The following is a 24,705-nucleotide window of genomic DNA, read 5'->3' as shown; positions in this document are numbered from 1 at the left end:
GTTTTGTTATTGTTTCAAGGGAAAAAGATCTCTGTTGGGGAGTGTGGCCTACACCAGTACTCTCATGAGTCTATCTCTCTCCTCCCCATATGAAAAGACACATCTACCCTCTTATTTTAAGGAGGAGAGAGATAGACACATGGGAGTGCTGGCGTAGCAGATAGAAAACTGCTTTCTAGACAATGCATGTAATTTACTAAAAAAAAAAAATTAATAAAAAAAAATAAAAAAAGAAAAATAAAAAATCAAGGAAAAAAAAAAAAAAAATGCAGAAGGAATTGTCCCTCCATCGAAAAGAAATAAAGAACGGATGTGAGCGGCAAATGACAAATGCAGCAGCAACTGCTGGCACCGGCCGCCTCAACCCCACAAAAGAAGACAGAAGTGAAGAAGTGAGGTGTCCCTCCATCGAAAGAACGGATGTGAGCGGTAGAAAACATGCAGCAGCAACTGCAGGCACCGGCCGCTACAACTCCACAGCCGGAGCCGGCGGAATCCAGCGAAACCCAAGCGGACGCACCGCCAAAGCAGGTGGCGATGGCAATGGAGAGTCTGGGACGCGCCAGTCGTCTCATCGCTGACATCAGGATAGGTGCTGATCGTCTCCTCGAAGCGCTTTTTGTCACCACACAGCCTCATCAATCCAACAAACCCCTACATTTGATCCTCAAGGAGGAGGCTTTGATGCGTCAACACTTTCAAGATCTCCGAGCCATTGGTAATTACTACTGATACACTTGCAGAAAACTTTGCCTCTCTTTCACGTTCTCTTCCTTAGGTTATGTTTCCTTCTACTAACATTTCTTCCCTTCTTTTTGTTTGAATGAAAATTGAAGAGGTCAAGAAATATCAGTTGTAGTTACGGTATTAGTTACTAATTATTCCAAGAGAAGTTCTGCTTTTAGTCTGGGGGCTATTAACAGTGTATAGAGTACTCTATTTTGCTTTTCTTGATTTCTGCTTGACTATTATTTGATTATTTCTAGAGTAGTCATATGTTACTCTCGAAGAAGTTTTATGGAGGTGTTGTAGGTTATTGGTTTGCCTTTTCTGTTACTGCTTGGGTGTTGGTTAAGACATTTTAAGCCTTTGTTGGAATTTATTTTCTTCTAGATCTTAGCCGAAAAATCATTCATAAGTGTCATGAAATTCATGCCTTGCAACATAAAGATCCTCGATATTGTTTTTTGATGGATTCATTGCTCTGCGAATCGTTTGGATCTGAAAAACTAAAGGAGAAGAAGCCAGACAGAAAGCAGTTTGAAACTATTAGCAGAAAGTTTATGCTTCCAACATATGCTACAATAACTTTGGTTTAATTAATTTGATTGTACCGTATGGATTCCATATATTTTTGTAGAAAAGAGATGTCTCGCTTAGCTTCGTGAGTTGAAGGTTCCTGCAGTATTAATTCCTGGCTCTCCTTTGATCTAGGCTTCACATTTTTTAACGGAACTTGGAACTGACCAAGCTAGAGAAGGTTAGGTAGGTACATAAATTGGCCACCCAAGAAATAAAATCCTTGGGTATGGGATCAAATGCAACTAGCATTAGTTATTAGAATTTGGAAATGCCTGTCTTTTTTTTCCCTCCCTGTTTTATTAGAAAACCTCTTGGACTTCTATTGAATGCTATTATTTTATAAGTGGAGACTTATTAGGTAGGCCGTTTCCTATGATATAGTAGAATATGTGTGTCAACCATTATAGAATGAGCTCTAATAGAATTAGATGTCCTGTCTTCATTTTCCACTGATTGCTATTATAGCTATGTAAGAACTCTGAAAAACCACACATCCCACTGAATGAGTCACAAGGTCTTCCACTAAAATATGATGTAGGGATTTGATTGGAATCCAAGAGGCAAAGAGGGTTAGGAAGAATAAGAAGTGGAAGATTTTGCTTGAGCTGTGTTTATTTTTTGTTTTTTTTGGTTTCTTTATTATTTGGCTTGTGGATCCCGGAGGCTGGATATGGGTTCAGCAGGTTCAGATTTTTCTCATTGGTTCTACTGTTTAGTCATAATTAGAGGGTGGCTGAAGTGGATTAGCAAAAAGAGTATGTGATTTGTTAATTATTTCATTCCTCCATAATTCTTTAGTAGTGGGGCTATTGTCATAAATAATTAGACGTGGGCAGATGATGCAGCACAGTTGCAGGAAAATGTGAAATGCTGTATGTTACAGACCAAGTTGTAACCTGGAAAGTTTAGTGTTGCTTGTTGGGTTCACATAGGCTAATAGATTAGAGAAGTGTTGGAGGGAAAAATTATTAGATCTTGAAGAAAGAAGGAAGAACCAGTATGGAGCTTGTATTACAAAGAAAAAATAAGGAAGAACCATGACAAACTTTGGAAAGAACTAACCAAGAATGTTTAAAGATTCAGAGGGCAGCAGCAAAAATATAATCAGCAGTACAAAATAGCATAAACTTCTTATTCCTACTTTGCTTCTACGATGACTCTAAGTCTCATTAGTTATTAAGTTAAGACCTCTAATAGGATTCCAATTACAATTTTTAACAACTCCAATGGGTGCTTAACCTTTTCCGGGAGCAATAAAAATATCAATCTAAGAAATATATGCTAGCTAAAATTTTCTTTCCTAAGAAAGAATCTATCAAAAAAAAAAAAAAAAAAAAAAATCCTAAAAATCTCATCATAGAGTGACACTCTACCTGGAAATTGGTTGTAGCTTTTCCAATAGAGCTCAAAATTTGAAGATCTTGGTCTTGCTGGAAAGTTAACCGGATAAAATCTTAAACGTCATCCAAATCATACTCAACTGACAAGTTTCGACCTTATTGGACAGTTTTCTTTTTGATGATTAACAATTTTATTGAATCTTATCCCACAAATATTAGAATCGTTTATTACTCACTATACCTTGTTGATCTTGTGGGGTCTCCTATCCTGCATCAGTAACGTTATATTTTCATCTTGTGTCTTATGTGACATTGTTATATCACAGTGATAAATCATAATGCACATGAATAAGACATGGGGAATGATAATTTTTTTAATTAATTAAAGGCGAATTAATATTGTCACAAGGGTTTTTTATTTTTCCAAATGTCACAAGGCATCTTTCTACCACGTAGACAGATAAAGTGTCTATTCCAACCGTTGGATAGAGAGGACATGGTCTAGATTATCCACATGTCAAATTTCATTGTCTAATTCGATCAAATACTCCTTGTATTGGCATGCATCTCATGAATGTCCATGCATATGTATCAGTACTCTAGATATTACTGTGCACCCTCCCAACTATGAGCAGGAACAAACAGTTTAGAATAGAAGAACCATAATAATGGATGGCTCATATTTATCTTGTGATTTCGAGAAATGTCATATTCCTTAGTTACATGGATAACTACCCTTATTAAAATGATCTTAAAAAGTTGAAAAGAAGAAGAAAAAAAGAGCAAAATAAATTAGGGTTGGACGAAATTTGTCTAACAGTGGCATAAAAATTTGAAAAAGAAAACTAAAGTTTGCATTCTATATGCCTAGTTTGTGATAGAGCATCTTCATGATGTAGTAGTGGGGCAAAAAAGAAAAAAAGAAAAAGGTTGTTGAACCAAAATACCTATGTGCTGGAATAAGCAAATGCTTTATGTACCTCATGCTTCCTACCATATTTTCAGGATCCATGTCAAACTTCATTATAAATAAGGGAGAACCGAAGAGGGGTTGACAAAGATTTTGCCCATAAAATTTAGAGCAGGATGGATGAAATTGAGAGGTGCTTCAGGATTGTTATGTGCATGGAACTAAATCTCAGTCCAAACCGAGACGAAACTTAAGGTCGATATTGGATTGTACCAGGTTTTGACCATATTTTGAATATTTCAGTAGTTTTGACCAGTTCAACCAGCCTATGACATTTCGAGTTTGACCCAGAAAAATACGAGGTTTCTACCAGGTTTTGGTCGAAACATGGGAAATCTCAGATTCTCTTGTTTGGCCAGGGCTGAAAACGACCTCAAAACCGAGATTTAGAACCTTGGTTATGTGATTGACACATCACTAAAGCTCAAAGGCAAATTTTATAGGAAAGCAATACTGTGTGGAGCTGAATGTTGGGAAACAAGGAAACAACCCTTAGATAATTATAGTGTAGCTGAGGTGAGGATGTTGAGGTGGATGAGGGGCAAAATTAGAAAATAATAAATGAACCCACTTGAGGTAGTTTATGAGTGGCTCTAATAGGTGATAAGTTGAGAGAGTCATTTGTAGTGCTGTGATTGTACAATGAAGGCCATTGGATGCACTGTTAAGGAGTGTAGTGAATACCGGTCTCTGGGCTAGAATAGGTTAGCAGAAACTAGTTCACAGCTGGATCTTAGAGCAACCAGATTTAGGAGAAACTTTACCCTAGCATCAACCCATCCTTTCGGATAGGATCGGTGGGATGCCATAGCTTCGAGCAGGCAAGAAAGATTAAAAAAAAGTAGCTAGGTTATGCTCTGTTGTATTGTCTGCTGCTTCATAACAGAACAGAAATCTCAGAATGGTCCCAAACTCCAATTGAATACCTATTCTATCAGCACGTTCAGCCTGCAAAGTTTGACTAAATCTTTAACAGAAATGGGAGTTTCAGAGGAGTCCTAGTGCTACAAGGATTTTAGGTGGCATGTTTATAACTCTAAGAATCTATTAGAATTTTGTAGAACTAACTACAGAACTTCAGAGAGCTGAATAACAGAACCTTATATCTCAGTTTGAGATAACTCAGCACAGTAACTGGAGATATTATAAGAAAAACCTGACTGGATCAAAACAGAAATAGGGGTGCCACATGGAGTATAGAACTGGTAGAAAGCTGACCTTTAATCTTGAATAATAGAGATAAATTAGAAGAAAGGTAACCAGGCTCGGAATTCACCAGGCGGACTACTGAATCCACAACAATGACTACTGAAACCATAACAGCAAAATTTCAGAAAATACTGAACTGGTATTACTTCTCAAATTGATGGTGAGGCCATAGGCTGTTAATATATTTATAGTGTTTGCTGACCCAAAGTAGGATAGCATAGGGGCTGTTTACAGATAAATGTATCCAAAAGAAAATTAAAACAGAAGTTTAAAAGGATAATACAGCCCATTGACCAGCCATAGGAAGTAACCTATTCCACTAAAAGACTGGCACTAGAAATTTAGATAAGCTGGAAATATAACATCTTACCTAATCCAGCTAAGATATGATGATTTATAGTAACAGAATTTAAAAGAAGACAAACACTAAAACCCTAATAGAACTCATGTTCCTAACTCTTACCCATATTTTAAGCTCATTAAAGTGGCCTATTACAACAAAAACCCTTATGTAACCCTACCCAAAGCTGTATAGAGATCAACAGCCGATGAATTCTAGTGAACAGGAGAGAAGAAAAGAGACGGGAGAGAAGAGGGCACTGTATAGAGATCAACATCCAATGGATTCTAGCAGTCCCCCCCCCCCCCCAATGGCTTTATTTATAATCTGGTGATTACAAAGTAGAGGACTCCTTCTTATAGAAGGTATCAGAGACAGGATACAATTAATAACTTAAAGACTAAATAATCCTAGACACAGTAGGAAACTTAAATAACAAGTCATAATAGAGGGAAAACTCCCCCTATTGTGTTACAAGAGGTTGTACCCCACGGTACAAAAATTAACACTCCCCCTCAAGCTGGAGCATACAAGTCACCCTTGCCCAGCTTGGAACAACCTTTTCTGAATGTAGGACCAAACAGTGGTTTGGTTAACATATCACCGAGCTGATTAGCAAATGAAACAAATGGAGTATTGATCAACTTTTTCATAATAGCATCTCTCACAAAATGACAATCAACTTCGATGTGCTTGGTCTTCTCATGAAACACTGGATTGCTTGCAATATAAATAGCAGCCTGATTATCACAAAACATCTTCTTAGGTTGAGTAACTGGAAATCACAACTCCTGAAGCAATGATTTTAACCACATTAACTCAGCTGTGGTATGAGCCATAGCTCAATATTCAGCCTCAGCACTAGACCTAGTCACGGTTGTCTGTTTCTTTCTTCTCCAAGTGACTAAATTACCACCCACAAAAGTGTAATAACCAGTCGTAGACTTCCTATCACCATTGACACTAGCCCAATCAACATCAGAGAACCCTACAAGATCAATATTTCGATGGGGACGATAAATGAGCCCCTTATTTGGAGCCCCTTTTAGATATCTTAACATACGACAGGCCGCATCCTAGTGAATATTCTTTGGAGATTGCATGAACTGACTGATGACCCCAACGACAAAAGATATATCCGGTCGAGTAACGGTTAGGTAGGTAAGTTTTCCCACCAATCTTCTATACCGGTGGATGTCTTCAAAATCTTCACTCTCATTGGAACCAAACTTTTGATGAGGATCCATGGGAGTATCAACCGGTTTAGAAGCAAGCATTCTAGCCTTAGACAAAAGGTCTAGCACATAATTTATGGGTGATGACTAATTCCTTTCTTGCTCTGCAAAACCTCAATACCTAGAAAATACTTGAGAAAACCTAAGTCTTTCATCTGAAAGTGTTGATAAAGATATGATTTAACTTGGGCAATACCAGATGCATGTTTTTCAGATATAATAATATCATCCACATAGACAACCAATACAACCAATTTTGAATTTTGGCGGCGAACAAAGATTGACCGGTCAGAATAGCACTGTGAGAACCCACAGTGAGTGGCGATAGAGCTGAATTTATCAAACCATGCTTGTGGAGATTGTTTCAATCCATAGATGGCCTTATGAAGTTTGCACACTTTGGCTGAATTCTCCTCTTAAGAACATGGTTTGAGGTCTTGCCAGTGATTTTCTCGGTTTCGACAAGACTCGAGCAGAAACCACATGCAATACCAAAACATTACAAGATGCCAAAATCTTGTTTTGGAGAAAAGATACCAACTCACTTGATATAAATACACTGTCTCGATGAGATTTGGTCAAAATTTTAATCAGTCTCGGTGGCTCTTGGTGGTTTTGGTAAGTTTTGAAGGAAAACACCTCAAAACCTCAGTTTTTGCCCAAATCCCACCAAATCTTGCCTGGAACAAGTAAACTTGTCACTCAACAAAAACATTCGAGGAGATTTGCTGCACATCAACATCATTTGGAGGAGATTTCAAGTTGAAGATAATACATCAACATCATTTGGATGAGATTTCAACTCGACGAGACTTGGTTGAACTCGGCTGTGAATGCACTCCCCCCAAAGAAAAATGCTGGTTTTTGACAAAATCTTACACAACCAAGCTTGGAACAAGTGGATTTTTTTTTAAAAACTAAGGGTTTTACTTGAATTATAGAAATTTCATTCCTATTGCTTATTTAAGCTGTTTTACTTGAATTGTGTGTTCTAATACTAAAGATTGTGTGGAGTTGGTCATATATATATATATATATATATATATATATTATAGAAGCTGTTTTACTTGAATTATAGAAATTTCATTCCTATTGCTTATTTAAGCTGTTTTACTTGAATTGTGTGTTCTAATACTAAAGACTCTGTGGAATTGGTCATATCAGTAAGTATATGTATATATACTACCAACTTAGGGTCCTAAGTCAAACTACCATTTTGGGTGTGATTATTAAAAGCTAAGGGTTCCACCATGTTTATAGGGCCTAAAATAGGCTATCCTGCAAGTTTCATGACCTATTTAAGTCATCAAATGATCATTGAAACTAAGGGCCGAAATTTGACATAAAAAATGCACCAACTCGGCCGAGATCTCGTTGAGTTACCAAGAAAACTCAGTTTTTTGGCAGACTGAAACCAGCTAAGATACCGAGACCTCAAACCTTGCCTAAGCATCATACCCCGGAGGTTGCTTCCTATTTTGAAAATCACCATATAGAAAAGCATTTTTAATGTCCATTTGATACAAGGGCCAATCTAAGTTGACAACCATAGTGAACAAGTGCCTAGCGCACTTGGTAGCTTGTGGTGCGTAAAAACCCATTGCTACCAGGAGGTCTTGGGTTCAAGCCTCCTGGTTCACATCTTCCCTCCCCCTTACCTATTTTAAAAAAAAAAAAAAAAAAAAAAAAAAAAGAAGAAGAAGAAGAAGAAAGGAGTTGACAGCCAGAGAGATAAGCACACAAACTGAATTTAAATGGGCGACAGGCGAGAAGGTTTCAAAAGAATCCACACCATAAGTCTGAGTATCTCCTTAAGCAACTAATTGTGCATTAAGGCATTCAACAGAGCCATCGGGATTGTGCTTGATAGTGTAAACTCAACCACACTTAAGTAGGTCCTTACCAGGAGGTAAATCTACAAGAGTCCATGTTTGTCGAGATAACAAAGCATCCATCTCCGTCTCCATAGCTACTTTCCAGCTAGGATGAGAGAAAGCCTCATGATGGGTTTTGCGAACAAAGTTGATAGATAAGGAGGAAGCAAGGGTACGAAATGGAGAAGGAAGATTAGAAATAGATACAAAATGCTCAATAGGATACACAATGATGGATTTCTAAGTACAAGAGCGAGTACCTTTCCGAACAACTGGTAAGTCGAGGGAGGCCTCAACACCAGGATCAGATTGAGTAGGAGGTAGAACACGAACTGTAGTAAAGGATGGCGACTTTGGCACAGTAGTAGATGATGGCAACTCTTTTGGAGTAGCAGTAGTAGAGGATGGTAACTCAGCCTACCTTCGTCGTTGATAGGCCTGAAGAGGTTAGTAGGGTTCAATGGAATAGGAACTGGAAGAGGCGGACCAGAGACAACATCTGCAGGAGGAGGTAGAGAAGGAGAAGGAGAGTAATAGGAGTATTCTCAAAAAACGTAACATATCAACACTAATAAATTGTTTATTTGTAACAGGATCAAAACACTTGTATCCTTTTTGTGTCATAGAGGAGCCAAGAACAAGGTACTAAAACTCGGGTCTTGATACCAACTCGACCCTTGGAAAAACAGAGTTGAGTCGAGATCTCGCCGAGTTGGTGCATTTTTTTTTTTCCGACTCAAAGCCTTAATTCGGTGGGTTTTAGACCTAGTTTGGGTCTGAAACTTGGTAGTCAACCTATTTTAAGCCATTTAAACACAATGGCATTATCAGATTTTGCAAAAACAAAGTCCAAATATAAGTTTCAATTCGGACCATAGGTTGGTAGGCGATGACATACTAAAATACCCTCCTCTACACATAATTTAGTAATAGAAAGCAAGCAAAACATTCAATTAATAGCTAAACAACTTAAATAAGAATTAGAAATGTTAAAGTGACACATCAAACTGTTTAACAGTGTTACAACTATCATCACATAAAATGACTTTGAATCAAGTATTCAGTCCCCGCTAGTGTCACATAGTCTTCCCATGATATAGTGTTGTTGTAATGTTGCATATAGTGCTCCACAGCAAGCATATAAGAGTTATGTCAAGTTAGATTAGTAAATACATGGTAGATGGGTTATTTCCATGGGTCAATCCGAGAACTCGACCCGAGATCCGAGATCTCACCGAGATCTTACTGAGATATGTCGAGTTCTGTCGAGTTAGGTAAGTGAATACATAGTAGATGGGTCATTTCCATGGGTCAACCCGAGATCTTGACCCGAGATTCAAGATCTCGCTGAGATCTTGTATTATTTTGTATCGTATCTCATCTCGTCTCGGTTTCTCAAAAAACCGAGAAACTCACCGAGATCTCGAACTATGGCCAAGAAAAACACATTTGACTACGCAGGGAGACAATTTATCCATGTTAGTGTGCAAGATATGAACAAATCAAACACAACCAAAGATTTGTGGTGGCAAACTAAACAAGGAGGTATAGGATATAAAGGGAAAAGGAAATCTGGTTATTTAAAACAAACAAGGGCATACAATTAATAAGAAAATAGGCAGTAAAAACGACATCGCACCAAAAATGTTTCGGGATGTGCATGTGAATCATAATAGATCGAGCTACTTCCAGTAAGTATCGAGCTACTTCCAGTAAGTGTCTATTCTTTCGTTCGGCTGCCCCATTCTGTTGTGGAGTGTACAAACTACTAGTCTGATGAACCATACCATGAACTAAGCAAATATTAGAGATCTCAGTTTGAGTATAATCAAGTGCATTATCAGAATGAAATATTTTTAATAGGAACATTAAACTGAGTTTTTATTTCTTGACAAAAGTTTAGAACACAACAAGGAATTGAGATCCATCCATTAACAAGTAAACCCAAGTTAAACGGGAGTAATCATCCACAAAACTGACAAAATAAGAACACCCTAATCTATGCGAATTCGATAAGGACCCCAAATATCAGAATGAACTAAAGAAAATAAAGATGAACTTTTGGGTGCACTACAAGCAGGTAAGGATGCACAGTGGTGTTTTCCAAGTTCGCAGGCTTCACACTAAAGACGAGGAATTGATCTGCAACTGGGAACCATTAGCTGAAGCTTTGATAGTGATGGGTGACCAAGACGAAGATGCCATTAAAGGGGTGATGATTCTGTAGTAGTGATAGCAATAGTAAAAGGTCCGGTGCCATCCAAGTAATACAGGCCATCGTGCTTAAGCCCTCCACCAATCGTCCTCCTTGTCTGAAGGTCCTGAAAGACATAGTAAAAAGGGTAGAAAATAATAAAACAATTGAGTGATTTAGTAAGTTGACTAATAGATAAAAGACTTGAATGTAATTGGAGAACATGAAGAACACGATAGAAGGTCATGGAAGAGGTCGGAGAGATAGTACCATGACCATTTACCTGAGTAGAGGATCCATCTGGAAGGATATATGGGGATGAGTTTTGAACTTGACTCATAGGAGAAAACAAATTTGACTTACCAGTCATATGATACGATGCACTGGAATCAATAATCCATGGGGTAAATGTGATATGGAAGGCAGAATTACCTGTGTGAGCTAAAGTAGCTGTAGAGGTGGAGCCAAATGCAAACTCAAGTTGTTGGAGATGTTTGAGTATCTGGTTCTAATCGTCTCGAGACATGGTAGAGGAGGCTCCAGACGTAGAACTATGAGTTATGTCACCAGAAGTAGTTCTCTCAGTAGAAGGATCAGCCGTGGTTGTATTAACCCACTATTTGCCCACTTAGGTTTGCCATGTTTGGCCCAACAAGTATCAATTTGTATGATTTGTCCTGCCGCAATAGGTACACTGGCATGAAGATTTATCAATAGTTTGACTACCTGTAGCACGACCACTAGCTCCACGACCACGGCCTCTTGATTGGCCACGACCTCGTCCATGATTGGTAACAAAGGCTGAATTGTCCTTGGGAGTAGTATCAGGTTTGGAGGGATTAGCCATACGATTAATGTGTGAGAAGACCTCATTAAGAGAAGGAACCTTCTCCCCTATAAGAAGTTGACTCGTAACAGATTGGTAGTCAAGATGAAGTCCACCTAGAAATTTTGGTACATGAAATTCAGCCCGTTGTTGCTTTAACTGCTTTAGATTAGTAGTCAAGGGCTGATGCATCTGCAATTCTTCAACCATACCTTTGTAACTGGCAAAGTATTCATTCAAGGTCTTATCTCCCTGTTTGAAGTTGAACAACTTCTCATAGAGATCATACATGCGGGAGATATTCTTCTCCTGAGAGAAGCTTCACGTAAATCTTCCCAGACATCTTTGGCAAAAGTGTGAAACATCACAGATAACTTAAAAAAATAGAGCATCTGCCAGCAGCTATTAATCTATTATGGAGCTATAAATTAATTGGAATCAAACCAGTGAATGGACCCAGGCTTTGGATCGAGTGTACCTCTTGTATGCAGCTATCTGTCTTCAAGAAATAAGTCGCATCGAATGGCTGAGTGGAAAGTAATTTCAAATTTTGAATTAGAGAAGAAATTTCTCAAAAATTGAAGCCGCAGACATAAGAAGATCAATTCTGATTGTTGTGCTCCAATATCTCCATATAAATTCAGTAGAGTAAGTAGTATCCCTAGTTTTCCTTCGTGATATCATTAACTAGGGCAGAATTAATCAAATAGAGGCAGCATAGAAGCTGCGATCAAAGGGAACTTGAACCTTTAAGAGATTCTCAAAACAGAGATTGAATGGAGGATCTGTGTACTGATTTTACTGCTCTGATATCATGAAACAATATCTGAATAGCAAAACCAGTGAACAGGAGAGAAGAGGGGACTGTCTTTAGATGAACAGCCAATTTATAATCAGGTAATTACAAAGTAGAGCACTCCTTATAGAAGGAATCGGAGACAGAATAAAATAAATAACTTAAAGACTAAATAATCCTAGACACACGGAAAATTAAATAAGAAGTCACGATAGAGGAAAAACTCCCCCTATCGTGTTACAAGAGATTGTACCCCATGGTACAACAATTAACTATGACATTAGATAGAGTTGAATGAGAAAACAGGATTCGTGTAGCTGAACACATTTAGTTAGGTTGAGCCTTTTTTGAGTTGAGTTGAGTTGTGTGGTTCTTAACATATGTGTTACTTTGGACTAGAACCAAATCCTTAGTCCACGTGTTACCTTAGTAGTGGCATTAAACCAACAGAAACTACCACCTGTTCAACGAAATGAAAATATCTTATTTTTTCTGATTAAAAAAAGGTATAAATACCCTAAAAAAGGTATAAATTTTTGTTCCTTGCTTGTTCTTAATTAGCCAGTATATCATGTTTAGCTGACGAAAGGTGATCTGCTTTCTCCCCAAAATTGTATGTTTTCAGTGTTAACATAACTTCTGTTCTCTATTTTATCCCAGTTCTCAACAAAGGTATATGACTGTTGCACAATTTATAGCTATTATTTATTACCTCTATCTCAATCATTCAGAGTACCATGTCCCTTGCTCGCTTACTGGGGGAAGATAGCCTTCAGAAACATTTTATGATATTTGTTATTATGACCATCAACATCTTCAAGTTCTTTTTAAACCAGTTTGGATTTCCTATTCAGAGTAAGAATTTAAAGACAGACTATAAGGAATAATTACCATCCTATTAAACTTAGTTCTTTTGGAAAATATTGTGGCTTTGGTGTTAGGTATGAAAGCCTTTCTGAGTCTGACTCAGCCACCATCATAGAAGTAGCTTTGGTAAGTATCTTTGCTTCTTTATTTACTTTTCTTTGTTTTTTTCCTTTTCTGGTTATACCGAGGGTATCATATCCTGTCTCCTGAGTAGGATTTGTCAAACTTTTATGCAATGAGTTCCCCCTTTCCACTGTGGATAATATTTGTTATTGTCTTCAGTTATAAATAATATTTTATTTTTTTAATCTATTCTTTTTCAGGGAACAATGTCTGTTATGGTGCTTAAATAATTTCCTTTTGAAGAGAAACAATGTTAAATATTTGTAGAAACTTATCTTTAGTTCTGATTCAGTCGCCTAAGTAGAAAGATTAGTATGCGTCACCTGACCTTTTATTGGTTTTGTCTTGAAGTATGCTGATGAAGCTAAGATTTCTTAGTGGAACCTAGATTTTACTATGATTGGTTTACACAGTATATCCATATCTGATTATTCAGAGGATGGTATGGGTCTCTGATTGATGAGCACCAATAGGGGGATGTTTAAGAATTGAACTTCAAGTGTAATATATTTAAGCATTTTTAATTGTTTGAATTCTTTAATTTCTAGGAAGGCAACTGGAAGATTCCGGGGTTCTAACTGGATCTCTTCGTTCGCGAAGTAATTCTTGGGGTTTGCACATGCCCCTTGTCTGTCCAGATGGTGCTGTTGTTGCTTATGCTTGGAAACGTCAACTAGCTGGCCAGGCTGGTGCATCAGCCGTTGACAGAGCCAGGTAGATTGAGAGAACTTGGATATTATAGTAAAAAAAAGTTAAAAGTTATCAATATTCTACACTTGTTGATTAATCACTTGAGAGAGTTCTCCATATTTTGCTCCTGTTCCCTCCATGGTTTTGCATGATATCTACATAGCATTGACTATGCTTTACACAGACAAGTTTTGATATTAAGATTTGTTAATTTTTAGAACTTTAATGGCTGCATGACATATGACTATAGAACATATGTAAAATGGTAATATGTGTGATGAGCGAGGTAGAAATGTGTAGAAATGTTCATTAATGTTTAAATAAAAGTCTGAGACTAATGCTGGTTTATTGTTTAAAGCTTCATTTCCAGCATTTCTGGAAAAGCTAAAATTGTAGGATGTTCTTCTTTTGGGGTGTAGGATGGGTAATAAGGATCAATTTTTAGACTATTGAGCATGGAACCGAATCTCGGTCTAATCTGATCGAAATCTCCGAGTTGTCTCCGTTTCGGGCCTAGCCGAAATGAAACCCATGGTCGAAACCCAAGTTTTGACCCTGGGTTTCAACCCAGGGAGGCTCAGGGTCGACCTAATGTTGAAACCTCAAAACAAGATCTGACACTTCTCGATTTCCGGCCTTAACCGAAATCGGCCTCGACCGAGATTTAGAACCTTGCTATTGGTGATGATGATGATGATGATGATGATGATGATGGGTCTATTGGGAAGGATCAAAGAAAGGAACTTGGTTTCTCTCATTGAATGATTGTGGAAGTTCTTCCTGGAGTAATGCGGAACCCAGGTCACAAAACTCGATTTGGGTTCGCTAGGGGCCCGCCCGAATAATATGCTACTCAAGTAGTCAAGTGGATGACAATTCTGTAAATTAATGACAACTCTCTAAAAAATAAAAGTTGCAATTCATGGGTATTGCATAAAAGGGCAAATTTCGAAGCAAATATAAAATAGAGGATATGAGTGAAATAGAGATAAAGGAAAGGGTATTTTTGGAGTAATAGAATTGTGGGAAAGGGGAAAGATTGAATCGTCTTTAACATTTCAACACCGTCGACCAGCGGTAAAGCCTCTTTTGATTCAGTTGAAGAAACTCACTATGTAAGTTTCAATTCGATCTAAGATTCTGGGCATAGCTGCGTAACACATAGACCTCTTAGGGATGGGCATTAATAATACCAGAAATAAAATTTTATTTCAAGGAGAGATAGCGTCCCAATGCACAAGGCTTCCGCTACAGCAGGGTCTGGGAGTGGCAAATGTATGCAGCCTTAACCCCCTGGCTTTGTAGGAGAGGCTGTTTCCAAGTTTCGGACCCACAACCAATAGGTTGCAATAGTGCAACTTAACCATTGCGCCAATGCTCGCCCACTAAATTTTATTTCAAGAGGATATGACTGAAACTACTATTGGCGGTAGGCTTAGAATCAGATTTGAAACTGACTGAAACCCACTATCCCAGCTCATCAGGATGGGTTGCCCTAAGGTAAGGCCTCAACCCCCAAAATCTGAGAGTGAAAAAATTACGGATGAGAGAGGCACTTTGGTTCTCTCGGGCTGCAACTGTTGGTCAGAGCAGAACCCCAACACAATGACAGTATAAAGAAGAAGAAAGAGAGAGAGCTCCAAAGCTGGCTTGATTTGTTCTGCTCTGACCAGCAATTGCGGCCCGAGAGAACCAAAGTGCCTCCCTCAAATGTAGTCCTAGAATGGTAGAAGATCAACTAGGATCCAGTAAACCAGGATCTGTTATGAACAGGTGAATTGGCTAAGTCAAAAATAGGTTTTTGGTGAAATTAGGGTTAGAGTTAAGGTTTGGTGTTAGGGTTATGTCAAGTCAACGTAGGGGAGTCTAACAGTGAAGGTCCTGAGATGTTTTAATGGAGGGAAGTATGTTGATTTGAATTAATAGCAATTTAGGATTAGGGTTTCGGGTTTTTGAAAAGTGTAAAATAGGGGAATATAGGGTTTAGAGTGGGGGGATGGGGCTAGGGTTTGGATCGAGTGCTATAGGGGCAGGAGTGGAGAGTTTGAACTTAAAAAGGAGGGATTTTGCTGGCTGGTTTGGTCTGGGCAGAATTTAGGTTATGTGATGTTCTTCAGTGATGGAGGGGATGTTTGGGTTTGGTGGTTTAGAGGATTAGAAGAAGAAAAGTTAGGGTTGGGATGAATCAAACCTGCTGTTGTTGCAGAATTCCCTTGGCAGCAGCTTGTTTGATTGAGAAACTTGAATAAAAATTGAAATTTTAACTAGAACTTGAAAGTATATCTATAAAGGAAACCACCTAGGCTTCACACCGCAATGTGTTGATTGGATCAAACACCAATACCACCAACGAACCACCCGGGCTTCCCACTGCAAGGTGTCAATCAGATCAAACACCGATCCCATCAGCCTTGATCAAACACAAGACAAAAATCTTCAATGGAGAAGAAGAGCAGCAAAAGTTTTTCATTAATATCAAAATTCGTGTTCAATACTTGCTCCCCTTACAACCCTTATATAAAGGGCTTAAAAATAGACTCCTACACTAAAAAGGAAAGGCCTAACCCAATCCTTAACCTATTAGGTAACCTAAACTGACTAGGAAAGTGAAATAACAAAGGATATAGACTCAAAACATAGCTGGATTTATAGAGTCCTAATTCAGCCCAACTTAAATAGTCACATGACCACTTAACCAAGTCACATGATCACTTAAGTGATCACATCACTACTAATTACATAAAATTAAAACTAAGGAATCCCGTATGCAACCCAATTACCCATATTTTAGGCCCATAAAAGTGGCCTATTACATTGAAAACCTTGGAATCAAAGGGCCAACATGTATATAACTCAACCCTAGAGTTATTCCTAATAAAAGAAGCCCAGTTTGGTGATAAATCTTCATTACCCTCATCCATAATCCTTTCACTCTCAGATTTTGGGGGTTGAGGCCTCACCTTAGGGCGACCCATCCTGATGAACCTGAGCTCCAAAGCAGGCTGGGGTAGTGGGTTTCAGAGTTACTTTCAAATCTGATTCTAAGAGAGAGATCAAACTCAGCATTCCATTCTATTCAATCTACTTGCAGTGATAGGATTTACACCATGTTGTAATATGGGTATAAGGATAGAATTGTCCATAGGGATATTTCTGTACTTGTACCCGTCTCTATTCTACTATAAATAAAGCATTGGTTGTGTCTCATTCGCAACCCTCTCTCTCTCTCTCTCTCTCACCTACAAGCCCCACCATCATTGCAGCTCTTGGTGGTGCTTCTCTAGACCACCGAGGGTCTTTGATATCTGATTATTTGATGTTTCTCAAGTCCTACAGCCATGGTTACTGATCTCATGATCTGAGAGGCATATCGAGTTCTACGCAAGGATCATTCCCTATTCTTGCTTATCAATTTTTGCGGGGCAAACCTTGATCTTGTCGATTTTTCACAGGGCCAATCTTTGAATGTCGATTTTATCCACCCTCCATTAGTTGTCGATTTCTACATGATTCAGGGACCAATCCCTTGTTGCGGCTTCTACTGATTGTGGCAGTTTTTTTGGGGGATCTTCTCCTTCACCCTATGTATTTCCTGGATTGGTAACAATGTTTGACTGTTGTAATATGGGTTTCAAGGGTAAAAATGTCATAGGGGTAATAACCTTGTATCCATTCTAGAACATTCCTTCTCTTATTATAAATGAAGGTCGGCTGTAGTCACTCTGACTTAAGCCATTATTCAAGGATTTCAACATGGTATCAAAGCCAAAAATTCGAGAATATGGGACCTAATTTCTTTTCTTTTTTTTCTCTCTCTCCATCGTGATCTCGCTCTAGCAGCCAGCAGCCACCACCGCTTCCGCCAGCCCCCAATAGCACCGCCACCTCTTCCGCCAGCCCACAACAGCACTGCCACCTCTTCTGCTAGCCCTCAACAGCACAGCCACCTCTTCCGCCAGCCCTCCTAGGCCTCCGCCACCCTCTCCAGCCCACCACCCCTCTCCCACGACCTCTTTCTTCCTTTTTTTCTCGCGGGAGACCTTCCCGTAGCCTTGCGCTATTTTTTTCCCCTCCCTTGGTGGTGAGTTGATTCCCACCACGGGCCTTTTTTCTCTGCCATATTTTTCCCTATGCAGTAACTTTTTTTCTCTCTTTTTTGAGACTTTTCTTGTGACCAGCCACCATGCCTGACAGCTCTGACATCACGTCTGCCTCCTCTGGCCATGACGGTCCATCGCAGCGTGATTTTGTTCCTTTTCCAGCCAGTCCTATCAAATTAAATGGGGCCAATTACCTGTTGTGGTCTCGTTCTTGCTTATTTGCAATTGGTTCCCGTGGTCTCTCTGCGTACATCATTGGAATCACTGTCAAGCCGAATGATACTGGTGCTGCCCAGGATAGGTGGATGAATTTTAACTTCTTGGTTATGTCATATTTGGTGAATTCGATGAAGCAAGAAATTGCTGGTCGTTATCTTCTACTTGATTTGGCAACAAAAAAAATTGGAAGACAGCCCAAGACACATTTGAATGCAGCCTAGTGTTATGAACTTCAACAGAAGATCCACTCGACAAAACAGTTGGAGTTATCCCTTTCTCAGTACTACAATAAGATGTGCACAATGTGGCAGCAACTTGATTTTTTGGGCACCTACATTGCAACTTGCGATACAGATGCCACTGCTTTCCGGAAATGAGAAGACGACTTACGGGTGTTTGATTTTTTGGCTGGCCTTAATATAGAATTTGATCCGATCCGGTCAAACATTCTGAATCGGGAACCTCTTCCCACTCTTTAGCAGGCATATGCTATTCTTGCAGCCGAAGATAGTCGCCGGACTGCCATGATTACTCTTGTTACTCAGGAACGTTCTGCTCTTATTTCTGGCCTTGCAGCCCCTTCCCGTGGTAATTCTTCACGCTCTTCCAGTAATGATTGTTCATCTGTTGACCGTCCTCCTATTAAGTGTGATCATTGTGGGAAGGAATGGCACACTAAAGATCGATGTTGGAAGCTACATGGTCGCCCTGCAGACACTCGCGGGCATGGGAGAGGGGGTTCCTATCGGTCCAACACTACCCGGGCCAATTAAGCAACTACTGATGACCAGCCCTTTGATCCATCTCTGTCCTAGGTTGTGGAAGAACTTCAGAATCTCCGGAATATGATTACTCGGCTGGACACATCTTCGTCTGGGTGTCCTTCTTTGGCTGCATCGGCTATTTCCCTGCCATCCGATCCTCCTACCACTCCTTCTCCAGGTATTTTTAGTGGGAATAGCACCTCTGTCATACCAGACTCTTGGGTCATTGACTCGGGTGCTACCAACCACATGACAGGTTCTTCTTCCCTTTTTATGAAATATTATCCTTTATCTGGTCAGCATAAAGTTCGTGTTGCTGATGGGTCTCTTTCCCCCAATCTCCGGCAAGGGATCCGTTAAGTGCACTTCTTCTCTTTGTCTTTCTTCTGTTCTCCATGTTCCTAAGTTCTCTACTAATTTATTGTCCATTAGTAGTATTACTAGGGACTTGAACTGCAAAGTAATATTTTTTTCCACTCACTGTTTGTTCCAGGACTTGGTAATGGGCCATACGATTGCATGTGGTAAGGTGATTGGTGGTTTGTATGTGCTCGATAGCTCGCTTGCAGCATTGACATCCACAGCATCATCTACTGATTCTACTTCCACATTATTTGAGTTAAATAAGTGGCATTGCCGTTTAGGGCATCCACCTTTAAGTGTTTTGTCCACTTTATTTCCTAGTTTAATAAGACGGTGTAACCCGAATAATTTTTCATGTGATGCTTGACTCTTGCTAAACAAACTCGGAATGTTTATCCTATTTCTGATAATTGAAGTATGACTCCTTTTGGATTAATTCATTTTGATGTATGGGGACGGACCTGCTCGTTGTGTGTCTACCTCTGGATTTAGATGGTTTGTCAATTTTATTGATTGATATAGCCGTTCTACATGGGTGTATTTAATGCATAGCATGAGTGATGTATTTGCTTGTTTTCGGTTGTTTCACAAGATGATCGATACTCAGTTTGTTGCAAAGGTAAAAATTTTACGGTCTGACAATGGCAGGGAGTATATGGATGGGGCCTTTCGGACTTATTTTGACACTCATGGTATTATTCACCAAACTTCTTGTGTGGACACTCTAGCCCAGAATGGAGTAGCTGAACGCAAGAACAGACATTTGCTGGAGGTGGCACGCTCTCTTATGTTTACCATGAATATCCCCCCCCCCATTTTTAGGGAGATGCCATTCTTTTAGCCACTTACCTGATTAATCGGGTTCCTTCCCGGGTCCTTATTGGTCGCTGCCCATTGGATGTGCTATTAGGATCCTCCACATTTATTGTTCCACCCAAGGTATTTGGCTGTGTGGTCTTTGCTAGAAATCATCATCCTTATGGGAAGTTTGATCCGAAGGGGCTTCACTGCATTTTCCTTGGATATTCCACCACACTAAAAGGGTATAATTGTTATTACCCACCCACACGGAAACTTTTTGTCACCATGGATGTGGTCTTTCGGGAGTCTGAACCATACTTTGCATCATCGGTACCTCTTCAGAGGGAGAATTCAAGTAATGAAGATGTACCTATGATACCTCCATTAGATGTACATGTTCCCACCATTGAAGACGAGACTATTGAGTTGGTAGATGGGATTAGCAGTCAAGAACAAGCACTAGGACAGAATGGACAGCCTATAATTCAGGGGGAGTTTGGAGATCAAGGGAAAGAACCGAATCAGGTGTAGACCTTTGGTCGTGGAACATTTTTGTCCTCCTCAAGGAGTTTTCTTCCCTCCTTGTGACACTGGGCACAAAGAGACAACCACCACTGCACCCACATAATCAGTACCTGATCCAAGTCCTAGTCATCCATCTGGTAAGCCTATTTCTGATCCAAGTCTTGATCTTCCTATTGCAGTCAGAAAACCCAAGCGAAGTTGTACTCTACATCCAATTTCGAATTTTGTCTCTTATAATTCTTTAACTCCTTCATTCGATGCCTTTGTTTCCCCTTTATCTTCCATCTCGATTCTTAACAATTGGCAGGAAGCAATAGCTGAACAGAAATGGAAGGCGGCAATGGATGAAAAAAATGCATGCCCTGGAGAAAAATAGAACCTGGAGTTTGGGAACTCTTCCACAAGGAAAGAAACCCGTTGGTTGTAAATGGGTCTTGTAGTAAAGCACAAGCCGGATGGGACAGTGGATAGATACAAAGCGAGATTGGTTGCCAAAGGGTTCACCCAAACCCATGGGATCGACTAAACCTTTGCTCCTGTAGCAAAGATGAACATTGTTCGGGTAATTATTTCTTGTGCTGTAAACCAAGGTTGGAGTCTTCAACAACTTGATGTCAAGAACGTATTCCTACATGGAGAGTTGGAAGAGGATGTCTATATGGAGATACCTCTTGGATTTGCTTCACCAGATACTCAGGGAAAGGTGTGCAAGTTGAAGAAGGCCCTATATGGCTTAAAGCAATCACCCAGGGCCTGGTTTGGTCCATAAAGTCATGGTTGCCAATGGCTATAAACAAAGCAATGCTAACCACACGCTATTTGTCAAAAGAGTGGGATAGCATATCACTATTCTGATTGTCTATGTAGATGATATAGTGATCACTGGGAGTGATGCACAAGAAATTCAGAAGTTGAAGACCTACTTAGGCACAGAATTTGAGGTCAAAGACTTGGGCAGATTGCGGTATTTTTTAGGAATAGAGGTTGCCTATTCAGCTAAGGGTATATCTCTTTCTCAGAGAAAATACACCCTTGATTTATTGAATGATACTGGGATGCTTGGGTGTAAACCTGCCGATACACCTTTGGAGCCTAACACACACTTGAAGAGTAAGGAAGGTGACCCTGTAGACTGGTTGGGAGATTGATATATTTATCCCATACCCGACCAGATATTGCATTTGCAATAAGTGTAGTCAGCCAGTTTATGCATGATCCTCACTCTTCACACTTGGAGGCTGCATACCGGATCCTAAGGTACCGGAAGTCTTCCCCTGGTAAAGGAATCCTATATTCTCCACACGATCTCCTTCGGGTAGAAACTTATACTGATGCAGATTGGGCAGGCAACCCTGATGATAGAAGATCAACATCTGGATATTGCACCTATGTTGGAGGAAAGTTAACTACTTGGAGAAGCAAGAAGCAGGCAGTGGTTGCTCGGTCAAGTGCTGAAGCTGAGTTTAGGGCCATGTCACAAGGTATTTGTGAACTACTCTGGCTCAAGGGACTTCTTCAAGATCTTAGGATGCCAGGTGATCTTCCTATGCGACTCTACTGCAACAGTAAATCTGCAATCAGCATTGCCCATAACCTAGTCCAACATGATCGCACCAAACATGTTGAGATTGATCGGCATTTTATCAAGGAGAAGCTGGAGCAAGGAGTCGTTTGTATTCCGTTTGTTCAGTCTAGTGATCAACTGGCTGATATTTTTACTAAGGGGATTAACTATAAATTGTTTTATTATGTTGTTAGCAAGTTGGGCATGTTTGACATGTATGCACCAACTTGAGGGGGAGTGTTGTAATATGGGTTTCAAGGGTAAAAGTGTCATAGGGGTAATATTGTCGTTGTATCCATTCTAGAACATTCCTTCTCTTATTATAAATAAGGTCGGCTGTAGTCACTCTGACTTAAGCCATTATTCAAGGATTTCAACATAGACCTTACCACCGCATCAACTGGAATTGAAGGAATGAGTCGTGGGACTCATGGTGATTATCCTACGTTCCCTGTGAGCTCTATCAAATTGAATGGGAGGAGTAATTATTTGATGTGGTTTTATTCGTGTTACTTGTCTGTTGATTTCTGTGGGTATGCTGGGTACCTTACAGGTGAAACTAAGAAGCCTACCATTGCTGGTGCGTCCTAGAAGAATTGGAGTTCAGATAATTCATTGGTGATGTCGTTTCTCATCAACTCTATGCAGCCCCATATTGTTAGGGGGCAAGGGGTTACCTTCTTTTGGACACTGCTGCCAAAATTTGGAAGGCTGCCCAGGACCTATTCATAGGTAGGGAATGATGCTCAGGTCAATGAATTGCGCAAGAAGATCCATGAAAATAAGCAAAAGTAGCTCACTCTATCATAGTACTATTTTGAGCTACGTGGTCTATGGTAGGAGCTAGACTTTTATGTGGAGTTTCAGGCTACCTGTTCCACTGATGCTACCAACTTCAAAAGGCATGAAGATAAACTCTGGGTTTATGACTTCTTGGCTGGCCTTAACATTGAGTATAATCAAATTTGTGCTCAAGTCTTGAGTCGTGATCCGTTTCCTTCTCTGGAACAATCTTACACCCTGATTCAATTGGAGGACAATCGTTGCACTTCTTTGTTACAGCCCACCTCTTAGGAGCGCTCGACTTTTTATTCAGGTTCAAGTTCACAACCCTGTGGTGGCCTCACATGTTAAGGTGATTGTCCTCCCTCTAAAAGTGAACCTACCAAGTTTGATTACTGTGGTAAGGAGCATCATACCAAGGAATTCTGTTGGAAGTTTCATGGCCGCCCTACCAATTCCATTGGACGTGGTCGTTCTAACCAGGCTCATGCTCACCACACCGAGGCATCTGACCCTGCACCTGCTAGCACTCTCTTTCCCTGGATGAACTTCTTACCCTTCGGCGTCTAATGACCAAGTTGTAGCTGTCCTAGTCTTCTGCCAGTTGTGCTTCTACCCTAATCACTTCTGCCTCCAACCTTGCATGTTCAGGTTTCCAATTTGGTGGTCATTGTGCATCGGTCATATCCCATCCTTGGATAATTGATTCCGGTGCTACTGATCATATGACTGGTTCTTTAAGTTTAATTTTTTAGTATGCTCCCTGTTTTGGTAAAGACCAGGTTCCGGTTGCTGAGGTTCCCTCTTCTCTATTTTTGGAAAAGGGTTCTGTTCTATCCTTATCTTTTGGTTTGCATGTCCCTAATTTTTTCTACCAACCTTTTGTCCATTAGTAGTATCATTGCCAACCTGAACTGTAAAGTCACCTTCTATCCTTCTCATTGTGTTTTCCAGGATTTGGTGATAGGGAAAATGATTGGCTGCAGTAAAGTACGAAGTGGTTTGTATCGGCGATTGGATCACCTCCTGTTGGGACTTTAGCTAGAGTTTTTCTTATTTTATTTAAGTAATGTTATTCGAGTGATTTCTTTTGTGAGGTTCATGTTTTAGCCGAGCAAACTCGAACCATTTATTCAAGTAAATAATAAAAGTGCTACTCCCTTTGCTTTGATTCACTCTGATGTATGGGGCCCTGCCCATTGTGTCTCTATCTCTGGCTACCGTTGGTTTGTAACCTATATTGATTGTCATATATGGACTACCTGGATTTATTTGATGTGCAACTAAAGTGAGGTCTTTCACTGTTTCCAGCTCTTTCATTGCATGGTTCAGACACAGTTCAATGCTACTACCATTCAGGTCTTTCGTAGTGACAATGGTAGGGAATATATGGAGGGTTCCTTTCAATCCTACATTACTACTTGGGGCCGGGGAATTATTCATCAGACCAATTGTGTTGATACTCTTGCCCCAAACGGTGTGGCTGAACGCAAGAATCGTCATCTTTTGGAAGTTGCTCGTTCTCTCATGTTTGAGATGCATGTTCCTCCTTAGTACTGGAGTCAAGCTGTCTTGACTATAGCCTACCTTATCAACATGATGCCCTCTCGGATTCTTGACTTCCGCTCCCCACTTGATGTATTAAGGGCTCATCTTCTTTTACTATGCCTCCGAAGGTGTTTGGTTGCGTTTGCTTTGCTCGCAATCATCATCCTCACAGTACGCTTGATCCTCGTCGCATCCGGTGCATTTTTCTTGGCTACTCTACCACTCAGAAGGGTTACAAGTGTTACCATCCCCCTTCCCAGTGCTTACTAGTT

At 39.9% G+C, this 24,705-nt stretch overlaps 1 protein-coding gene across 2 annotated transcripts in view; it reads left to right on the top strand.

The window, feature by feature from the left end:
- The first annotated feature begins 373 nt into the window (after positions 1 to 373).
- Positions 374 to 24,705, top strand: part of LOC122652334 (mediator of RNA polymerase II transcription subunit 27-like) — a 48,921-nt gene continuing 24,589 nt past the window's right edge. For both annotated transcript variants that reach the window (XM_043846044.1, XM_043846045.1), the window contains exons 1-2: positions 374 to 718; positions 13,625 to 13,790. In XM_043846044.1, the coding sequence (XP_043701979.1) occupies positions 439 to 718; positions 13,625 to 13,790 (446 nt within the window). In that variant the 5' untranslated portion in view covers positions 374 to 438. The remainder of the gene's footprint in view (positions 719 to 13,624; positions 13,791 to 24,705) is intronic.

This window comes from Telopea speciosissima, chromosome 2 (genome assembly GCF_018873765.1).
Source record: "Telopea speciosissima isolate NSW1024214 ecotype Mountain lineage chromosome 2, Tspe_v1, whole genome shotgun sequence".
In the NCBI taxonomy this organism is placed as follows: Eukaryota; Viridiplantae; Streptophyta; class Magnoliopsida; order Proteales; family Proteaceae; genus Telopea; species Telopea speciosissima.
The sequence above is the reverse complement of the archived record's forward strand: the minus strand, read 5'-3'. Positions and strand labels throughout refer to the sequence as shown.